This window comes from Puma concolor, chromosome C1 (assembly GCF_028749965.1).
Source record: "Puma concolor isolate L17-30 chromosome C1, mPumCon1.1.hap2, whole genome shotgun sequence".
NCBI lineage: Eukaryota > Metazoa > Chordata > Mammalia > Carnivora > Felidae > Puma > Puma concolor.
In genome coordinates, this window is record NC_141674.1 from 108,847,461 (window position 1) to 108,863,032 (window position 15,572).

General features: G+C 51.7%; 1 protein-coding gene across 5 annotated transcripts in view; it reads left to right on the forward strand.

The window, feature by feature from the left end:
• Positions 1-9,822: 9,822 nt before the first annotated feature.
• The window catches only part of ARHGEF4 (Rho guanine nucleotide exchange factor 4), a 285,073-nt gene continuing 279,323 nt past the window's right edge, over positions 9,823-15,572 (forward strand). For all 5 annotated transcript variants that reach the window (XM_086718280.1, XM_086718282.1, XM_086718281.1 and 2 more), the window contains exon 1: positions 9,823-9,943. In XM_086718280.1, the coding sequence (XP_086574406.1) occupies positions 9,905-9,943 (39 nt within the window). In that variant the 5' untranslated portion in view covers positions 9,823-9,904. The remainder of the gene's footprint in view (positions 9,944-15,572) is intronic.

Here is a 15,572-nt window from a genome sequence, read left to right on the forward strand (position 1 = left end):
CCCAAGTGAGCTCTCAGGTTATGGAGCCCTGCTAGTTGCCCCCACTTCAGCTGGACTGCTTCCTCTCCAGGGAAGCCGGGTATCCTATGGGCTCCCTGTTCTTCCCAGGAGCCCTGCTGGCTCTGGATGCAGTGTATTTCATTTGCAGCCATCACTCTCACTTACCTGTGGTCCCGTGTTTGCCCCTCACTCCAGTCCTTTGAGGCCTCCAGAGCCTGGCTCAGCACCCCTCCTCCAACAATGCCCCCATGAGAGGTTCCAACCCTGTATCCCTTACTCTTGAGCCACAACCTGCATTACATTGCAGGGTGCGTGGGGGTACCATGAGAGGCTCCAGCCCTATATCCCTTACTCTTGAGCCACAACCTGTGTTACATTGCAGGGTGCGTGGGCCACTGGTTCATGTCATCCCCTCCTGGAGCTTCACACCAATCAGGGTGGCAAATCACAATTCAGTAATAGAAGCAGAACCCATAACTTGGGAGCTGATGCTGACCGGTGATTGCATGTGCTGGATGCTGGATGCTGCTCCCTGCTTTGTGTATTGACATTGGGCCTCACTTCAACAAAAGGAGACAGGAGCACCCCAAATTTAGGGGCTTCACACAATATTTTGTTATGATGTTTTACAGTTTTAGAGATTGAAAGGACTCAGCTAGGAGGTTCTGAGTGTGGAGGAAGAAGTAGAGGAGTGTCTGTGTAAGAGGCGCCCAGGCCCAAGGAGCTCAGCTGGTAGGGGGGGTGCCTACTTTGCACACAAAAGATCCCACTTCCTCTTACTGGTATCATTTATCATTAGAGCTATAATAACAAAATGAATTCAAACAATGCACAGTATTTAAAGGGAAAAGCCTAGCCCCAGAGGTGTTGGTGCTGCCAACAGTTTGGGTATCACAGCATCCTGTCATTTCGTCTTTCCTCACAGCCAGGACCTGGGAAGTGGGTCCCAGATCAGTGGTATGTGGCTTCACCTGATATGTCCACACACACTTGATCTGTTGGGCTAACAGCAGCCCTAGGGGGCAGGTGCAATGACTGCCCCTATTTAACAGAAAGGAAAGGAGGCGCAGAAGAATCAAGTAACTTGCCTCTGGCTAGGCCCAGAGCCTATGCTCCCAGCTGTTCAGTGCAGGTCCCCAGGCTACCTCAGAAACAGCATCCGAAGTAGGCAGCTCATCCACGCACCTGAGGGACCCCACGTAGAGCATCCCCAATCAGGGTCTGACTCAGAATCTTGAAGTCACTGGCTCCTTGTCACCTGCAGACCTTGGCTCAAAGGCACACTCCTACTCCTGCATCATCCTCAGTCAGTCCACCCTCAGTTGCAGTCCTGCCTCCTTGCTGAAGGTCAGCTGTGAAGAGAACTATGGCACCAGCATCTTGCAGAAGCAGCAGCAGCACACCACTCCTGCTCTGGAGTTGGCAGGGGTGGGGGGATTGGCGGTATGCAGAGGGTGTTCCCAGATGAGGACAGAATTCATCTCAGCATGTGAGGGGTGGCTGAAGTACAGGGCAGGAGAACATGAAGGTGCAGAGTGCAGTGTGGTGGGGAGGAGGGGCTGTGGGTCAGAGTCCCTGAGGCTCCACACATGCCCAGGTTTCAGTAAACTTCATTTCCCTCACACCCTGCCTTTCATTGGAGGATGTGCCATGAGGAGTTACAGCACCCCCTTCACATACCAGCTTAGCCCCCAATGCCTTTCTTCAGCCCTGGCCACCCCTCTGGGACTCTGCCCACCCAGGGCTTGAATCAGTTCTCTTATGTCCCCTCGTCCATGGTCCTGACCTCCAGGGTTTTCCCTAGGAAGGTGGAGGGCACTGTATGTGTAAGAACTGCAGGCAGGAACTGAAGCTCAAAGGAGGTCCTGGGACTCTGAGAGATGCTTGCTTTGCTCTTAGCTTGAGGGTTCCAACAGCAAACACAGAAGAAGGTTCCCATTGTTCTCAAATAAAGATTCTGCTCATTCTTCCTTCCTTCCTTTCTTCCTTTGTATTTCTTTTTCTTCTCTTTCACTTTGTAAGAAACCATCCATGGTATTGGCCAGAGACTCTGTGGACACTTCTTTGCCCTGCTCAAAACATGCTTCATGAGTCATGACCTCAGAGAGCTGGACAGAGGCTCACTTGAGTTTTTTTCAGACTTGAGGGCAGAGATGAGTTGTTTGTTAGTGCACTGAGCTGGTCATGCTATTGGCCAATCCTCCACTTTTTTAGGCTCAAAATGCCCCAGCTTCACCTGCATTATAGTCAGCCCTGTCCTGACTCCTCTGTTCAGGGGAGGTGGGAAGGAACAGCATCTAGTGAACATTCTGCAATGGGGGCCGGAGCTGTGGTCTGAACCCAGGTGGTTACCCCAGAGCTCCACCTCCCAGCTCTGTGGGAAGCATGGCCTGATCCTACCATAAGACCCATGCGGAGCTTTTCCTGGGGCACCAGTAACATATCTCTGTTGGGTAGAACACAGTTGATGGCCCTTCCTGCCTGAAGGTCTCTGAGTCCTTAGTCCCACCACTGGAAAGACATACCTGGGATCTATGCCTTGCTCCTTTCCTCAGTAGAAGTTAATTGAAACACTGGTGCTCTCCATGACAGAGGGGCTGACTACCTACACAAGAGAGGGGAGAAGGCCCCAGGGGCAGGACTTCCAGGCTGCCTTCGAGCCAGAAGTGCCTGGGAGCCTCCATTCAGATCTCAAAAGGATGGAATCAGAGCTGTCAGTTACTAGAGACCAGGAAATGCTGAATGTGTGTACCCAGGGGCTTGGGAAGGGCATGTGTGTCCTGCTCCTAGGTGCACACTGCATATGTCTGTGTCTCACTGAAAGTCTGTGTGGGTACAAGTTGCCTCCTCCAGGAAGACAGCCCAGGCCCTACATTGTGCCTGCTTCCCCACTCATTGGGAGCCCTCTGAGGGCAGACATCAGTCCATACAGTTCCGCCCATCTGGGGGTCAGATGGCAATTGATGGAGTGGGGCACTGGGATCCACACACAGCCACTGGGGGATGAGGGTGAGGCCATGCAGAGACTTGCTGGGAGTTGGGTGCAGCTGCTCCAGACCTCTGTGCCAGGACCCATCTGATTGAGGAGATTATGCAGCTATTTGTGTATGAAAGTCTGATATAGAAATGAGCTTAGGAGCACCTGGGTGGCTGAGTTAGTTAAGTGTCCAACTCTTGGTTTCAGCTCAGGTCATGATCTCATGGTTCATGGGTTCTAGCCCCATACCGGGCTCTGTGCTGACAGCACAGAGCCTGCTTGCAATTCTCTCTCTCCCTTTCTCAGGCCCTCCCTCATTAGCTCTCTGTGTCTCTCAAAATAGATAAACTTTTTTAAAAAGTTAAAAAAAAATGAGCTTCAAGTGCTATTCTGATATGGCCCCTTCTTCCTTCTGGGCACCCACCTTTTCCCACAGAGGCACCTTCTCTCTCTCAACAGGGTTTCTGAAGACCTATGAACACTAAGGCCTCATCAGGTGGCAGGATTAGAACTTAATTAAAGGAAAGATTGCTAATTGTAGGAGCAAAGAATGCCTCCTGACTGATAAGAGCATTTACCAGCCCTCCAACCTGAGGAAAGGGATCCACTCATTTCCCCAGACAGCAGAACTGTTCTGAGGGTCTGCAGTTCAGTGCATACATAGCTCAATCCCACCCTGCACCCAGGAACCCCATTCTGCTAGAGGCAATGAGTCTGCTCTGGGTGAGGGCACCCAGGCACCCACGGACAAGACAGATGGGCCACTTCCCAAGGATTGAGCAAAGTTGCCTCTGAGAGGTCGGTCTTGAATCAAGCCTGGACACTGAGAAGGGGTTTTTGTGGCACAGGGGAGCCAGGGGAGTTGGGAAGCATATGGGGGCAAAGATATTCCATGAGCAGAGAACACCATGACTAGATGTGAGGAAGTAGCATGGGAAGGTGAGAGGACAAGGGCCAGGGTTGGCCAAGATGGGACCTGAGGACCCTAAGGCTAAGGCTGTATCATCCTTTCTCTCTTCCCTGTGTGGGACCTGGACACAGGTAAGCACTCACAGGACAGCTTCAGCTCAGGCCTCTCATGCTGCACCCAGCCTGCATGATCCTTGCACCCCAATCCTCTACCTCCTCCCACCTGTGAGCTCCCCGGTCCAGGGGGCAGGAACCCGGCTCTCATGCCTTCCAAGTCCCCTGGGACTAGACCCAGAGTAGCATCCCAAACTTCACATGTTCAAAACTGAATTCTTGTACCCCATGCCCACTCACAAGTCATCTTCCCTAGGGATCTTCCCATCTCGCTGAATACCACTAGTATCCCTTTACTTTATCAGACAAAAAAAAAAGTTTCCTCCTTTTCCCAAAGCCTTACACCCAATTTACCAGCACTTCCTGTTGGATGTACCTCCAAAATGTACCCTAGTCCCACTGCTCCCAGCCACCTGCAATGCCTCAGCCTTGCTTCAACTATTGGCCATCTACCCCCAGGGCCTCCAAAGTGATCTCAAAAGCCTCCTTTCTTCTGCACTTAGCTCAGTGGCTTATCACTACCCTCCCTGTGGCCTCTTGGGCCCACTTGTTCTGTCTCCACACCTAGACTCCCACCTCATCCCCCAACTTTCCTTTCTTCTTTTAGCATCCGCACACAGGTACCACATGGGAACTTGGACAAGGTCTGGTCTCCTGCCCGCCACATCTTCCCTCTATAAGGGAAGGGGCTCATATCTATGCCTTGGGCCGCATGCAAGCCACACTCATGCTCCTCACAGCCACCTTGTAAGGGGTGGGCATTCCCCTACAAGTGCTGATAAAAATACCTGCCCCCCCCCCCCCACTGACTTCAGGGCTAAGTGGGGTTACATAATCATGACATGGAATCCCGAGGCTATAAGGACAACATCCCTAAGAGCTGATACTATCATCATCCCATTTCACAGATGAGAACACTGAAGCACAAGGGGTTAGGTGACTTGCTCAAGCACATACGGGCTCAAGCACACACGGGCACTGTTGCATCCTTCCTTCACCACAGCCTAGAGCCTCCATCATCCTTACACAGAACAGTGTAGTCCTGCCCACATGCAGATGTAGTAGGGAGATAGGAGAGCACCATAAGGTGGGTGTCCTGGCTGCAGTGCAGGACCCAGTGAGGTGGCCAGGAGAAGACCCCAGTGTCTAGAGAAGCATCAGCCTGGCTTCTCAGACCGGGCAGAAGAAGATCACCTGGTGCCAGGCTAGAGTGGGGCCCATTTCCAGCCATCTCTGCAGGAAGGTGGGCCATATAGAGAACCCTGTGCAGAGGCCTGGGCTCCGGGCTCCAATCTTTCCTCCATTTCCTCTAGGTCTGTGTCTTGGGGAAGAGACAACCGAGCTGATGGTTTCCAATCCCAGCTCTGCTGATCCCTGGGCTGTCCCACCTGGCCTGGGCTCTGTCTGGCCTTCATGTACTGTCGGGGGGGACAACAGGTAATAGACTCTGCAGGGACCACTCTCTCAAAGACCAACACCCTCATGGGAATCCTCATGGAATATTCGTCCTGTCTCTGCTGCCCTCAAAGCCAAGCTAGGCAAGAGTCCAGCAGAGAGCTCATGGACACCCCACCCAGGATAAGAGCTTCTCCTCACTGAGTCCCCAACTCCTTTCAGGGTCCCTTCCTGCAGCTTCCCAGAGACTGACCACAGGGCTCACTCCTGCTCTGTTTGGCCACCAGACCCTGGCTGCACCCCACACTCCATTGTGCCCTCATCTGTCCCTGACTGCTAGATTCCAGCTGTTGCCTCTCCAGGGGCCATCACACACAAAGTGCTTTTCCTCTCAGAATCTCAGTTTCCTTAGGTGGTAAGACAGAAATACAGGTAAATCCTCTTGCCTATTCTGTAGGACAGTTTTCCATGCACAGCCAAGGAGTACACCCATTTTCTTTTGGGTGTTGTTTTGAATTGCTCTCCTGGGCCACCCAGGCAATGAGTCTACAGGGCCTGCCTCTTCTGGCAGGGAGACAGGTGTGGAGAAAGAGATGGAGGGATAGACAGGGGTTTTAGAAAGACAGCCACAAAAAAAGTGGGTCCAAAATTAAAAAGACAGGGAGATGAGGAGAGGAAGTGTGCCAGTGGAACAGAGTGGAGCAGGGTAGGATCATTGGAGCACCCAAGTCACGGATGAGCTGCTTTCTCACCAGTGAGTGGGTCTCTCTCACCCTCAAGAGAGGTAGTGAGGTCAGGTATGTGAGCTGCCTGGAATAGAGGAGGCTCTCATCCTGCAGTTGTGGCACTTGGGGGAAGGCAGAAGGGGATGGGAATGGTAGGTGGTAGGATGAATCCTTTGCAACGGGCTCAGCCTTCAGGCCCCACTTGCCCTCTTCCATGCACAAACAGTTATCCTGGAACTTTGGAGGCTTGGGACTCTTTCAGGTGCTTTGCTAAGCTCCTCACAGTTGTCTCGGCCTCTGCTTGACTATACTGTGGGCCAGCTGTCCTGCATCAGCCATCATCACAAAGCTCTTTACATCAAGGTCCATCCTGGTTCCCATCCTAGCTCTAAGCACTAAGCAGAGTGTGTCTGCCTACTTCTCCTGATGGCTCCTGGAGGATACCAGAGTGAGCTCCCCTTGGGCCTTCCCTAATTTCTTTCTGCCCTTCCCAAATGCCACTATTTCAGGATAACAATTTAGTTTGGAAGTCTCTGTTCTCAGAGCATTTCAGATCATCCCAGGGATTCATGAAAATCTGACTTACAGAGTTGGTCATGACAGGGCCAAGGCAGTGGGGGAAGGGAAGCCCCTCTCTTGGGCACTGCCTCCTGGACTGGCCAGGAGGGGACACTAATGCTGCCACATCTGTCTGGTGGCTGACCACCAGTGGTTGTGCCTCCTTGGCTGTCTGAGCTGTCTCTCTGCAGACCTGCTCTTATATCAGAGTTCATTTGGTCTCAGTTCAGCATTTTACATTCACTCCAGAGAATTGCATCATTTGGTGTCAGCTTGGCTTTCCAGCCCAAGGAGCTCTTACAAATTCTGTTTCCAATGTGTCTTGATTTGTCCCCCATTTGGTGACTGCAGTACAGGCAGGCTGGCTTCTTGCCAAGGAAGCTGAAGGCTCATCCTCTCCCCACCTCAGCTCCCCAGAACAGGCACACAAGTGGGGACTCTGGCAATCCTCAACTTTACATCTTGGGAGCTGATCCAGGCCCAGGGACCCAAGGGGTCACTGGCAGAGGTTGAGGCAGGCCAGAGGCTAGGAACAAAGCACAAGTGTTTGGGGCTGCAGCATGCTCAGGGAGAGGAACCAGCATCGGCCTCTCCAGAAGGGCATCTCTCTTGTAGTCTCAGCTGCAGCTGCCAGCTGCTGTGCCAGCTTCTCCTGCTTTCTGCCTCTTCCCTGAATCAGCATCCCTCCACCTGTCTATGGATTTGTGGCCTACTCCACAATCTTCCAAAAACCCCATCATGCAAGATTAACTATGGGTGGCAGCTGTTCTTTGTGACCCAGACCCTGGCTGGTGGTGTAGGCCCATCTACATGTGCACCTGGAGACTTGGGACAGAGGTGTAAAGCGAGTGAGAGAAGGCTACCAGTGAGGGGAAGCACGGTGCTCCTGAGCCCTGTCTGTCTGCCAGAGCCTATACTCTTCCTGTTGCCCCAGTGCCTCTTGGCATCTGGTGCAATGTTCTGTCTCTGACCACTTGACTCACCCCCTGACTTCCTGAACCTGCTTCAGGGCTATATGTGACAGACTCAAAATCGGGATCATAGAATTTAAACACTGTGCACGCACTTAGATCATTAGAAACCATGTCATGCAAATCCTTCTGAAAACCAAAGGGGCCTGCTGCCATTTGGTTTAATATACTATTTTTAGAGTAGTTTTAGTTCACAAAATTGAGAAGGTACAGAAATTTCTCATATGCACCTACCCCACACATGCACAGCCTCCCCATTATCAGCATCTCCCCACCACAGTGGGACATTTCTCATAATTGATGAACCTACATTGACATGTCATTATCATCTGAAATTCATAGTTTACATTGATTAGGGTTCACTCTTGGTGTTACACATTCTATGGGTTTTGACTAGTACCCACCATTGCAGTATCATGCATAGTGTCTTCACTGTCCCAGAATCCTCTGTGCTCTGCCTATTCATCCCTCCCTTGATGTCTAACCCCTGGCAACGACTGATCTTTTTCCTTTCATCTTTTAATAACAAAACAGTGCACACCCTTTAACTCTACAATACAGTCAAGTTTCCCCAAAATCATGTTCTCCAGAAGGAAAACTCAGACATAAGACTACATTTAACTTACTTACCCTTCATCATCCAATGTTGTCATTTCCCCCGAGACTGCTGAGAGATTAAATGGCAGAAAATATGGCAAGGACCTAGTTCAGGGCTGAGACACAGTGGAGGTGCTTGTAAATGGAACTGTTAGGATAGCTATTATCTGACCTGGGGTATGTCTCTCTGTTAAACTCTGAGACTGGTCCAGACCCCAGTTCCTGGTCCAGGGATTCTCTGAATGAAGTCCCAAGATCAGCAGCAGCAACAGCGTCACTTGGGAACCTATTAAAATATAAATACTAAGGTGGCACCTGAGTGGCTCAGTGGGTTGAGCATGGACCCTAGGCAATGAAGAGTAAGGATTGGGATTCAGGACTTTCTGCTCTGGTCTGGCTGCTCTGAAGGTCTGGGAAGAAGCAGAAGTAGGCTGGGTGTGGGGGAGAAACTACTCTGCCAAGAAACACTGGACATGTGCTGCTGGTCAGAAATAGTAATCAAAGGGGCCAGAAATTGGGGAGGCCTGCAGGAATATGCAAAGCCAGTCTGGTCAGATGCTAACCGCCCCCCCCCCCCCCCATGAGGCTCTGGATCCCAGAAATGGTAGGTTTGGAGCAGGAGTACAGTATGACACCCATGGGCCCTTGGCACTTTTCCTTCCTGGGTCTCTTTTAGAATAAATATATATAGATACAGATACAGATATATAGATATAGATATGATTTTAAATATATTTTTTACAACTGTGTTTGTATAAAGATTAATATAATCCAGGCTGGATATTATTTTACTCAAGTTCTTTTGTTTTTAAAAGCAATTAAAATTAAAACATTTTAGTTGGTTCATAAAAATCTTGTGGTTCTAGTGGCCCGTGGGAGTGTCTCTTGGACAGGCCTCCTGTCCTAAAGCCCCACAAAGAAAACAGCGAGGACTTCCCTTTGCCCCTGAGGGACGATTCCCAACTTATACCCTCCCTGCAGGGACGCGACTGGAACGGCAGGGAGAGGAGCTAGAGTGAGTTCTTGAGCAAGAATTAGTCCTGGGGATTCTAGCTCATCCTCAGCGCTCGTCAGATACGTGAGCTCACACATGTTGCTGAGCCTGTCTGGGACTCAGTTTCCTCACATGGTAAATGAGAACCTCAGGCAAATGCTCTGCAGGCTCTCAAAGACTGAAAAGCAAAGCTCTCAGGCAGAAAGAGAGGCCTCCCCTGCCCGGGAGTGGGGGCAAAGTCTCAAGACGAGGGTATGGCGTACAGGCCCGGGACTCGGCGCGACCCGCAACTTGTGCCGCGTCGGGGCAGAAGCGCACGGCGCCAGTTCGCCCGCTCCTTCTTAGAGAGCGCTCCGAGGCTCCCCGCAAGGGCAGGAACCCCGCGGGAGGGGCGGTGGGGCTGTTCCCTGGGGCCCCTGAGCCGCGTCGCCGCCGATGGCTCCTAGTCTCGGGACGGGAGCGGGCGGGGCGGGTGCCCGGGAGCGTCCCGGGAGACCCGCAAGTGCCCGGAGTGGCCAGCGCGGGGAGGCGGGGCGTGTCTGCCGGCCCGGGGCGAGCGCCGGGGCGGGGCGGGGCGGGGGCTGGCGTTCCGGGAGCGCCGGTTCGGTCGCTCGGCTGCGGGTCCTGCCGGCGGGCTCCGGAGCCCCGGCTCCGCGGGGCCACCATGCTCAGCGTCGTGCACTTCCTCCGGAGCTTCTTCAAGGTGAGAGGCGGCGTCCGGTCGCGCGCGGGGAGAGCGGGAGCGCCGCGCTGCGCCCTGGGCTGGCTGCTGGGCACCGGGTGGGTGCAGGCACCCTGGGCGCGCCTGGCCGCCCCCAGCTTTCCAACGTGCCGACCGGTGTTCAGAGAGTGTGGCTGCCCCAACCACAGGGAAGGAGAGGCACTGTGTCGGAGGCTTGCCTGGACCGTCCTCGGCGAGGGCGACCGCCGGGTGCCGGCCTCCTGGGCACCTACTGGCCTTCGGCACGCGGGGCACTCGGCAGCCTAGGCCCCTCGGCGCAGGACGGCCGATTCCAGGAAGCACTGGCTTGTGCCTCAGCTAGTGGGCGCCCAGAAGTGTTTGATATTGTTATTACCTCGGCTGAGGGTTCCCAAGGGTACGAGGGAGGGGACCAACAAAGTTGGGGCACCATTTTGAGGAAGGTGTGTCTAAGCAGGAGGAGGGGAACAGGAACCTGACTCTCCCCAGGCCCAAAGTCCCGGACTGTTCACAAATGGCCCATGGGAACCCACTTATCTGGGGTACCTCTGCCTCCCCTGCCCCCAGTGGGGGCCCCAAAGTGAGCAGTAGGCTCCAGGGCACTGTCAGATGGGGGAGCAGGGGGCATCTGCAGATTGCCAAGCTCCACCTCCCCAGGTGAGCAAGGTGGGAGGTGGGTGGGAGGGAGGCAGGGTGGGGTTGGCTCTGACTGCCAAAGCAACTGCGTACAAAAGAAGCAGGGGAGTACTGCCAGAGCTACAGCCCAAGGAGGGAGCAGCTGTGAGTGGACCCAGGGCAGACAGTGGGGCAGTCCGTGGTGGGGGGAGTGGCCCTGCTTAGCAGGGAAGCCACTCTGTCCTGCCAGAGTGACAGCCCAAGGAGTGGGGGGCTGTGAGTGGACCCAGAGCAGACAGTGGGGCTGTCCGTGGTGGAGGGGGGGGGGGTGCTGGCTAAGCAGCCCTGCTTAGCCAGAAGCCACTTTGTCCTCAGGGTGCAGACTAAAGGGACAGGTTCAATTCTCTGACTCTGAGAGCTCTGGGGAAAGCAGCAGGCTAGATGACCCAGAGCTGGACCTGCAGGAGTGCTCCCCTCAGCCTGTTCCTCAGCCAGTGTGGACTCATCCCCAGGGATAATGACTTGTTTATAAACTTAGCAGGGAAGAGGGATGGAGTCTTTCAGCTTGCAGGGTACTCACTTCTGTTAGTGACTGCAGGAGATGCCTCAGAAGAACATAGGAGCCCGGCTGGTATCAGAGTTGTGGTTCTGAGCACACAGATGCCCTCTTTGAAGTTTGATTCTGTCACTGACAGGGTATACAATCTTGGGACAGTCATTTAACTGCTTTGGTGTTTTATTTTCCCATTTCAAAAATGTGGGTGATAATTCCACATCTTCCAGAGTGGATGGAAGGATCTTATTACAGAATATACATGTTCTTATAAAAAGGTGAACCTGGGACCATGTTCCTTCCCGTCCATGCAGTGGCAGCAGTAGGTCACCTGGAGGGGAGTTGGCCAGGCAGAATCTGAGAAGCCTAGTGGACCCAGAAACTCACGGAGCAGACAGGTGTGGCTGGGGAAGAGGTCCCTAGATATCTCAGGGCAACTGCCTTGCCCATCTGCTGACTGGGACCCTCCTTGGAAGGGGGACCTTTGGGAAGGTGTTCTAAGGGGCACACTATCTCACATTCCCAACCTGTTCCGAGAAGGCTTTCTACCTCTCCTTGTCCCCAGACCCCATGCCTATCCTCAGGTCCCTGGAGGTGCTGAGACACTTCAGGCCTCTGTCTATACACATATGACGACGATCAGATGTACCTCTCAGAGGATCTCTCTTTCTACTGTCCTTCAGAGCCACCCTTGGGAGGGGCCCTGAATGCCATTACAGTCCACTTCTGGCTGTGCAGGTATATCTTGCAGAGCCACCTGTAAACACAGTTCACACATGTTCTTCCTCAGACACTGGTCACAAAGAATGCTCTATAAGGCCACAGGTGCAGGAAGTGAAGGGAACCACTTGCTCAAGTCACCTCCTGATCCCTCCTGGGCCTGGGCCTGTCTTGATGGGTAACTGACTTGGTTGTTGGTTGATCAAGAACACTGCTTTGTTCTAGGAAACTCAGATCCTTGGGTCCCAGTCAGACTCTGGTAGCAGAGACACAGATAGGGTCCACCAAGGCCCAGGGCAAAAACAGTCCCTCAAACCCCAGGCCCCAAGTAAGACTTGCTCCAGACTCTCCACAGCATCCAGTTCTGCTGTGGGCACTCTTATGCTATGGGGTCCACAGGGTGTGACACCTCACAGTGCAGAGGTGGACTCTGCACTTGGGTGGGTCCCACACAAAGCTCACTGCCTTTGGGATCACTCAGCAAATGAATGGGAGAAGCACACCCAAGGAGGAAATTTTGCCTCAAAACTCCACAGGCCCACCAAGCATTGTGAAATCTTCCTTCATGGTAGGGAGCCAATGTCTAGCAACATGTCTTTTGCTTTTTATTTTTCTTAATTGTTTTTAATTGTTTAATGTTTATTATTATTTTTTTTTTAATTTTTTTTTTTTTAACATTTATTTATTTTTGGGACAGAGAGAGACAGAGCATGAACGGGGGAGGGGCAGAGAGAGAGGGAGACACAGAATCGGAAACAGGCTCCAGGCTCTGAGCCATCAGCCCAGAGCCCGACGCGGGGCTCGAACTCACGGACCGCGAGATCGTGACCTGGCTGAAGTCGGACGCTTAACCGACTGCGCCACCCAGGCGCCCCTTATTTATTTTTGAGAGAGAGAGAGAGACAGAGTGTGAGCAGGGGAGGGGCAGAGAGAGAGAGGGAGACACAGAATCCGAAGCAGCCCCAGGCTCTGAGCTGTCAGCACAGAGCCTGATGCAGGGCTCAAACTCATGAACCACGAGATCATGACCTGAGCTGAAGTCAGAAGCTTAACCGACTGAGCCACCCAGGCGCCCTGCTTTTATTTTTTTTAACGTTAATTTATTTATTTTGAGAGAGAAAGACAGAGACAGAGTGTGCACATGTGCATGAGCAGGGGAGGGGCAGAGACAAAGGGAGAGAGAGAATCCCAAGTGGATTCTGCATGCTGTCAGCCTGGGGCCCAACAAGGGGCTCAATCTCATGAACCGTGAGATCATGACCTGAGCCAAAATCAAGAGTTAGACACTTAACCAACTAAGCCACCCAGGTGCTCCTCTCTTTTATTTTTAAAGGGCTGTTCCAAAATGTTCCATACAACTGTCCACCTCTACTGCCTGCCTGGAGCCTTCACCAAAGTGGAAGATCCTTCTGTTTTCATGGAATTTAGGTCCCACACTCTGGTGCACAGTAGGGTACCTTGCCACTTGCTGTTCTTTAAGTCCTGTCAGTATGACATAGTTGACCAGCATAAGGTCCTTTGGGGTATAAAGGTCAGGGTTTCTTCTAACTAAATGGTGACACAGAATCAGGGAGCTACTGAAGCCCTGAGACAGGTGGTGAAGTTTTGTTGCTGTCCCTGTCTTGAGGAAAGCAACCTACTTCTGTTATTCCTATATGTTAAGATGGGAAACATACACACTCACACATGCACACACAAGCACAGTTTTCACCAAATCATTGGCCGAGGAGTGTAATAGATTTGTTCCATTTAAGAAGATCATTTGTAGGACAACATAGACAGGTCACAATTAAGCCTAAAACAGCGCACCGACATTCTTTAAGGTCTCACGTAGTCTGTGCAAGCCAAGCTGGGAAGTTGAGTAGGGATGCAGTAGAGATCTCCACCCCTGGTTGGAGATTCCTTACCCACCAGATGTTAAATATTGCTTATGATGCCCTATTTTGGAGGAGAGAGGGTGTTCCAGAGGCTTCTGGTAAGCATTCCCTACCACGAAAGTCTCCACATAATGGATGAATGAACCAGGGTGGAGTTTCTATCAGGAACTGAGCATGTCTCTGAGCTCCCAGGGACTCACTATGATCCCCCAGGAACTGGGGAATCACCCAGGAACTGGGGTGATCCCCCAGGAACTGGGGAATCACCATAGGACAGATTCAGGATCCCAGTGGGCTGCTAAGAGGCTGGATGTACAGCAAGTCCCCATTTATGACCTGGCATGCCTCCTACCTCTTATGGGCCCTCATTCCTGGTGGTGAGCTTCCTGACCTTCCAGGAATTAGTGTTAGCTGTGAGCCAGTGTTCAGTAATCCCTGAAGTCTAGGTATTTTTCTGTATAGGAGCCTTTAAAAGACTCACAGTATGTGCTTAGGATGATTTTACAAGTAACTACCCCTCATTGAAGAAACTTTGGATCTATTGTTTCAAGTCTGAGAATCAGGCAAGAGGAGTGGAATCAGGCAAGTAGAGTTTAATCAGTGAACATTTATTGAACACCTACTATCTGCCAGACACTGTTCTAGGCACTCATGGAGCCTTATGTTTACCAGACCTGGTTTAATTCTTTTTAACATTTTTTTTAATCAATATTACACAAGTACAATAGGACCCTATTGGTGTTGCTCATCCATTTTAGTTCTGGCAGCCCCATGATTGATTATTCAATGACAAAGAACCCCTGGCATCAAAAAATTCTGATATTACTTTGGCTTCTGGCACTTACATACTGCTTCTCTTCCTTGTCATGCCAGCTCCTGCCATCCCATCTGTAGAATTCCCAGCCAAACTAGCATCTCTCATCAGCATTGCAAGCTGGTAGAGAACAGTGTTTATGGCAGTTTTCTGAGATGTTGACATTCTTTTTGCCAAAGTAGTTTTTCGTGCCTTGGAGGTAGGGCATGTCTTTTTGATCTTCCAGGGGACATAGTTAGGGGATGGTAAGCAGGTTGCTCTTGATAAATCCATTCCAACATTCTATTCCTTCAGATATTTGGTTTCCTTCAAGGACTTTCTGGCTTTTTAGTTTCATTTCATGGGTTGGTTTAGTTAACCAACACACCACCTACTGGAACACAGGCTGACTCTTGGAGCTGGTACATTGACTCCAAAATGGGTGGTCATTCCCATATCAACATATTCATCCCAACCCAGAATGTTTTCCTTACCTCCTTGGTCAGATAATCCCAGTATCCATTTCTACCCACCCCCTCAGCTTCTTTCCAGTACATGTTAGCAAAATCATAATTTTCTGAAACATGAGCCCTTTCCTCCATAGTTTGACTTTGATTGGTTCCCGTGGCCATGCTGAGATCTGACTCTACTTTGAGTCAGGGCAGGGCAGGCAGGGAAAGGGAAAGGGGTAGACATGAGGAGAGGTGGGCTCAGTTTCCAGAATAGGGGCGAACAGGCTCTTGAAGCAGCCAGAGAGAGAAGCAAGGACTGCATGGGTTTATGAATTCCCTCACAGAGCCCCACTCCTAGGACCAGGGTTCCCATTTTTTCCTAAATGACACTCTTTCACTCAAGGAGCAGGGAAACAATCCGTTCAGCTGCCTTTTTAATTCAACAACCCACAGATAGATGGACTCAGACTGCTTTGGTTTAGGGATGTCTCAGGCCTGTGATTGCAGAGAGAAGAGACACTGTCATAGCCAGTCCCTGGGAGCTCAGAGACTTGACTTTGTTATTCTCTCTTTAAGCTGGCCAGAACAGTTAGAAGCAAGAAGTACACCCCATAGTACTTGA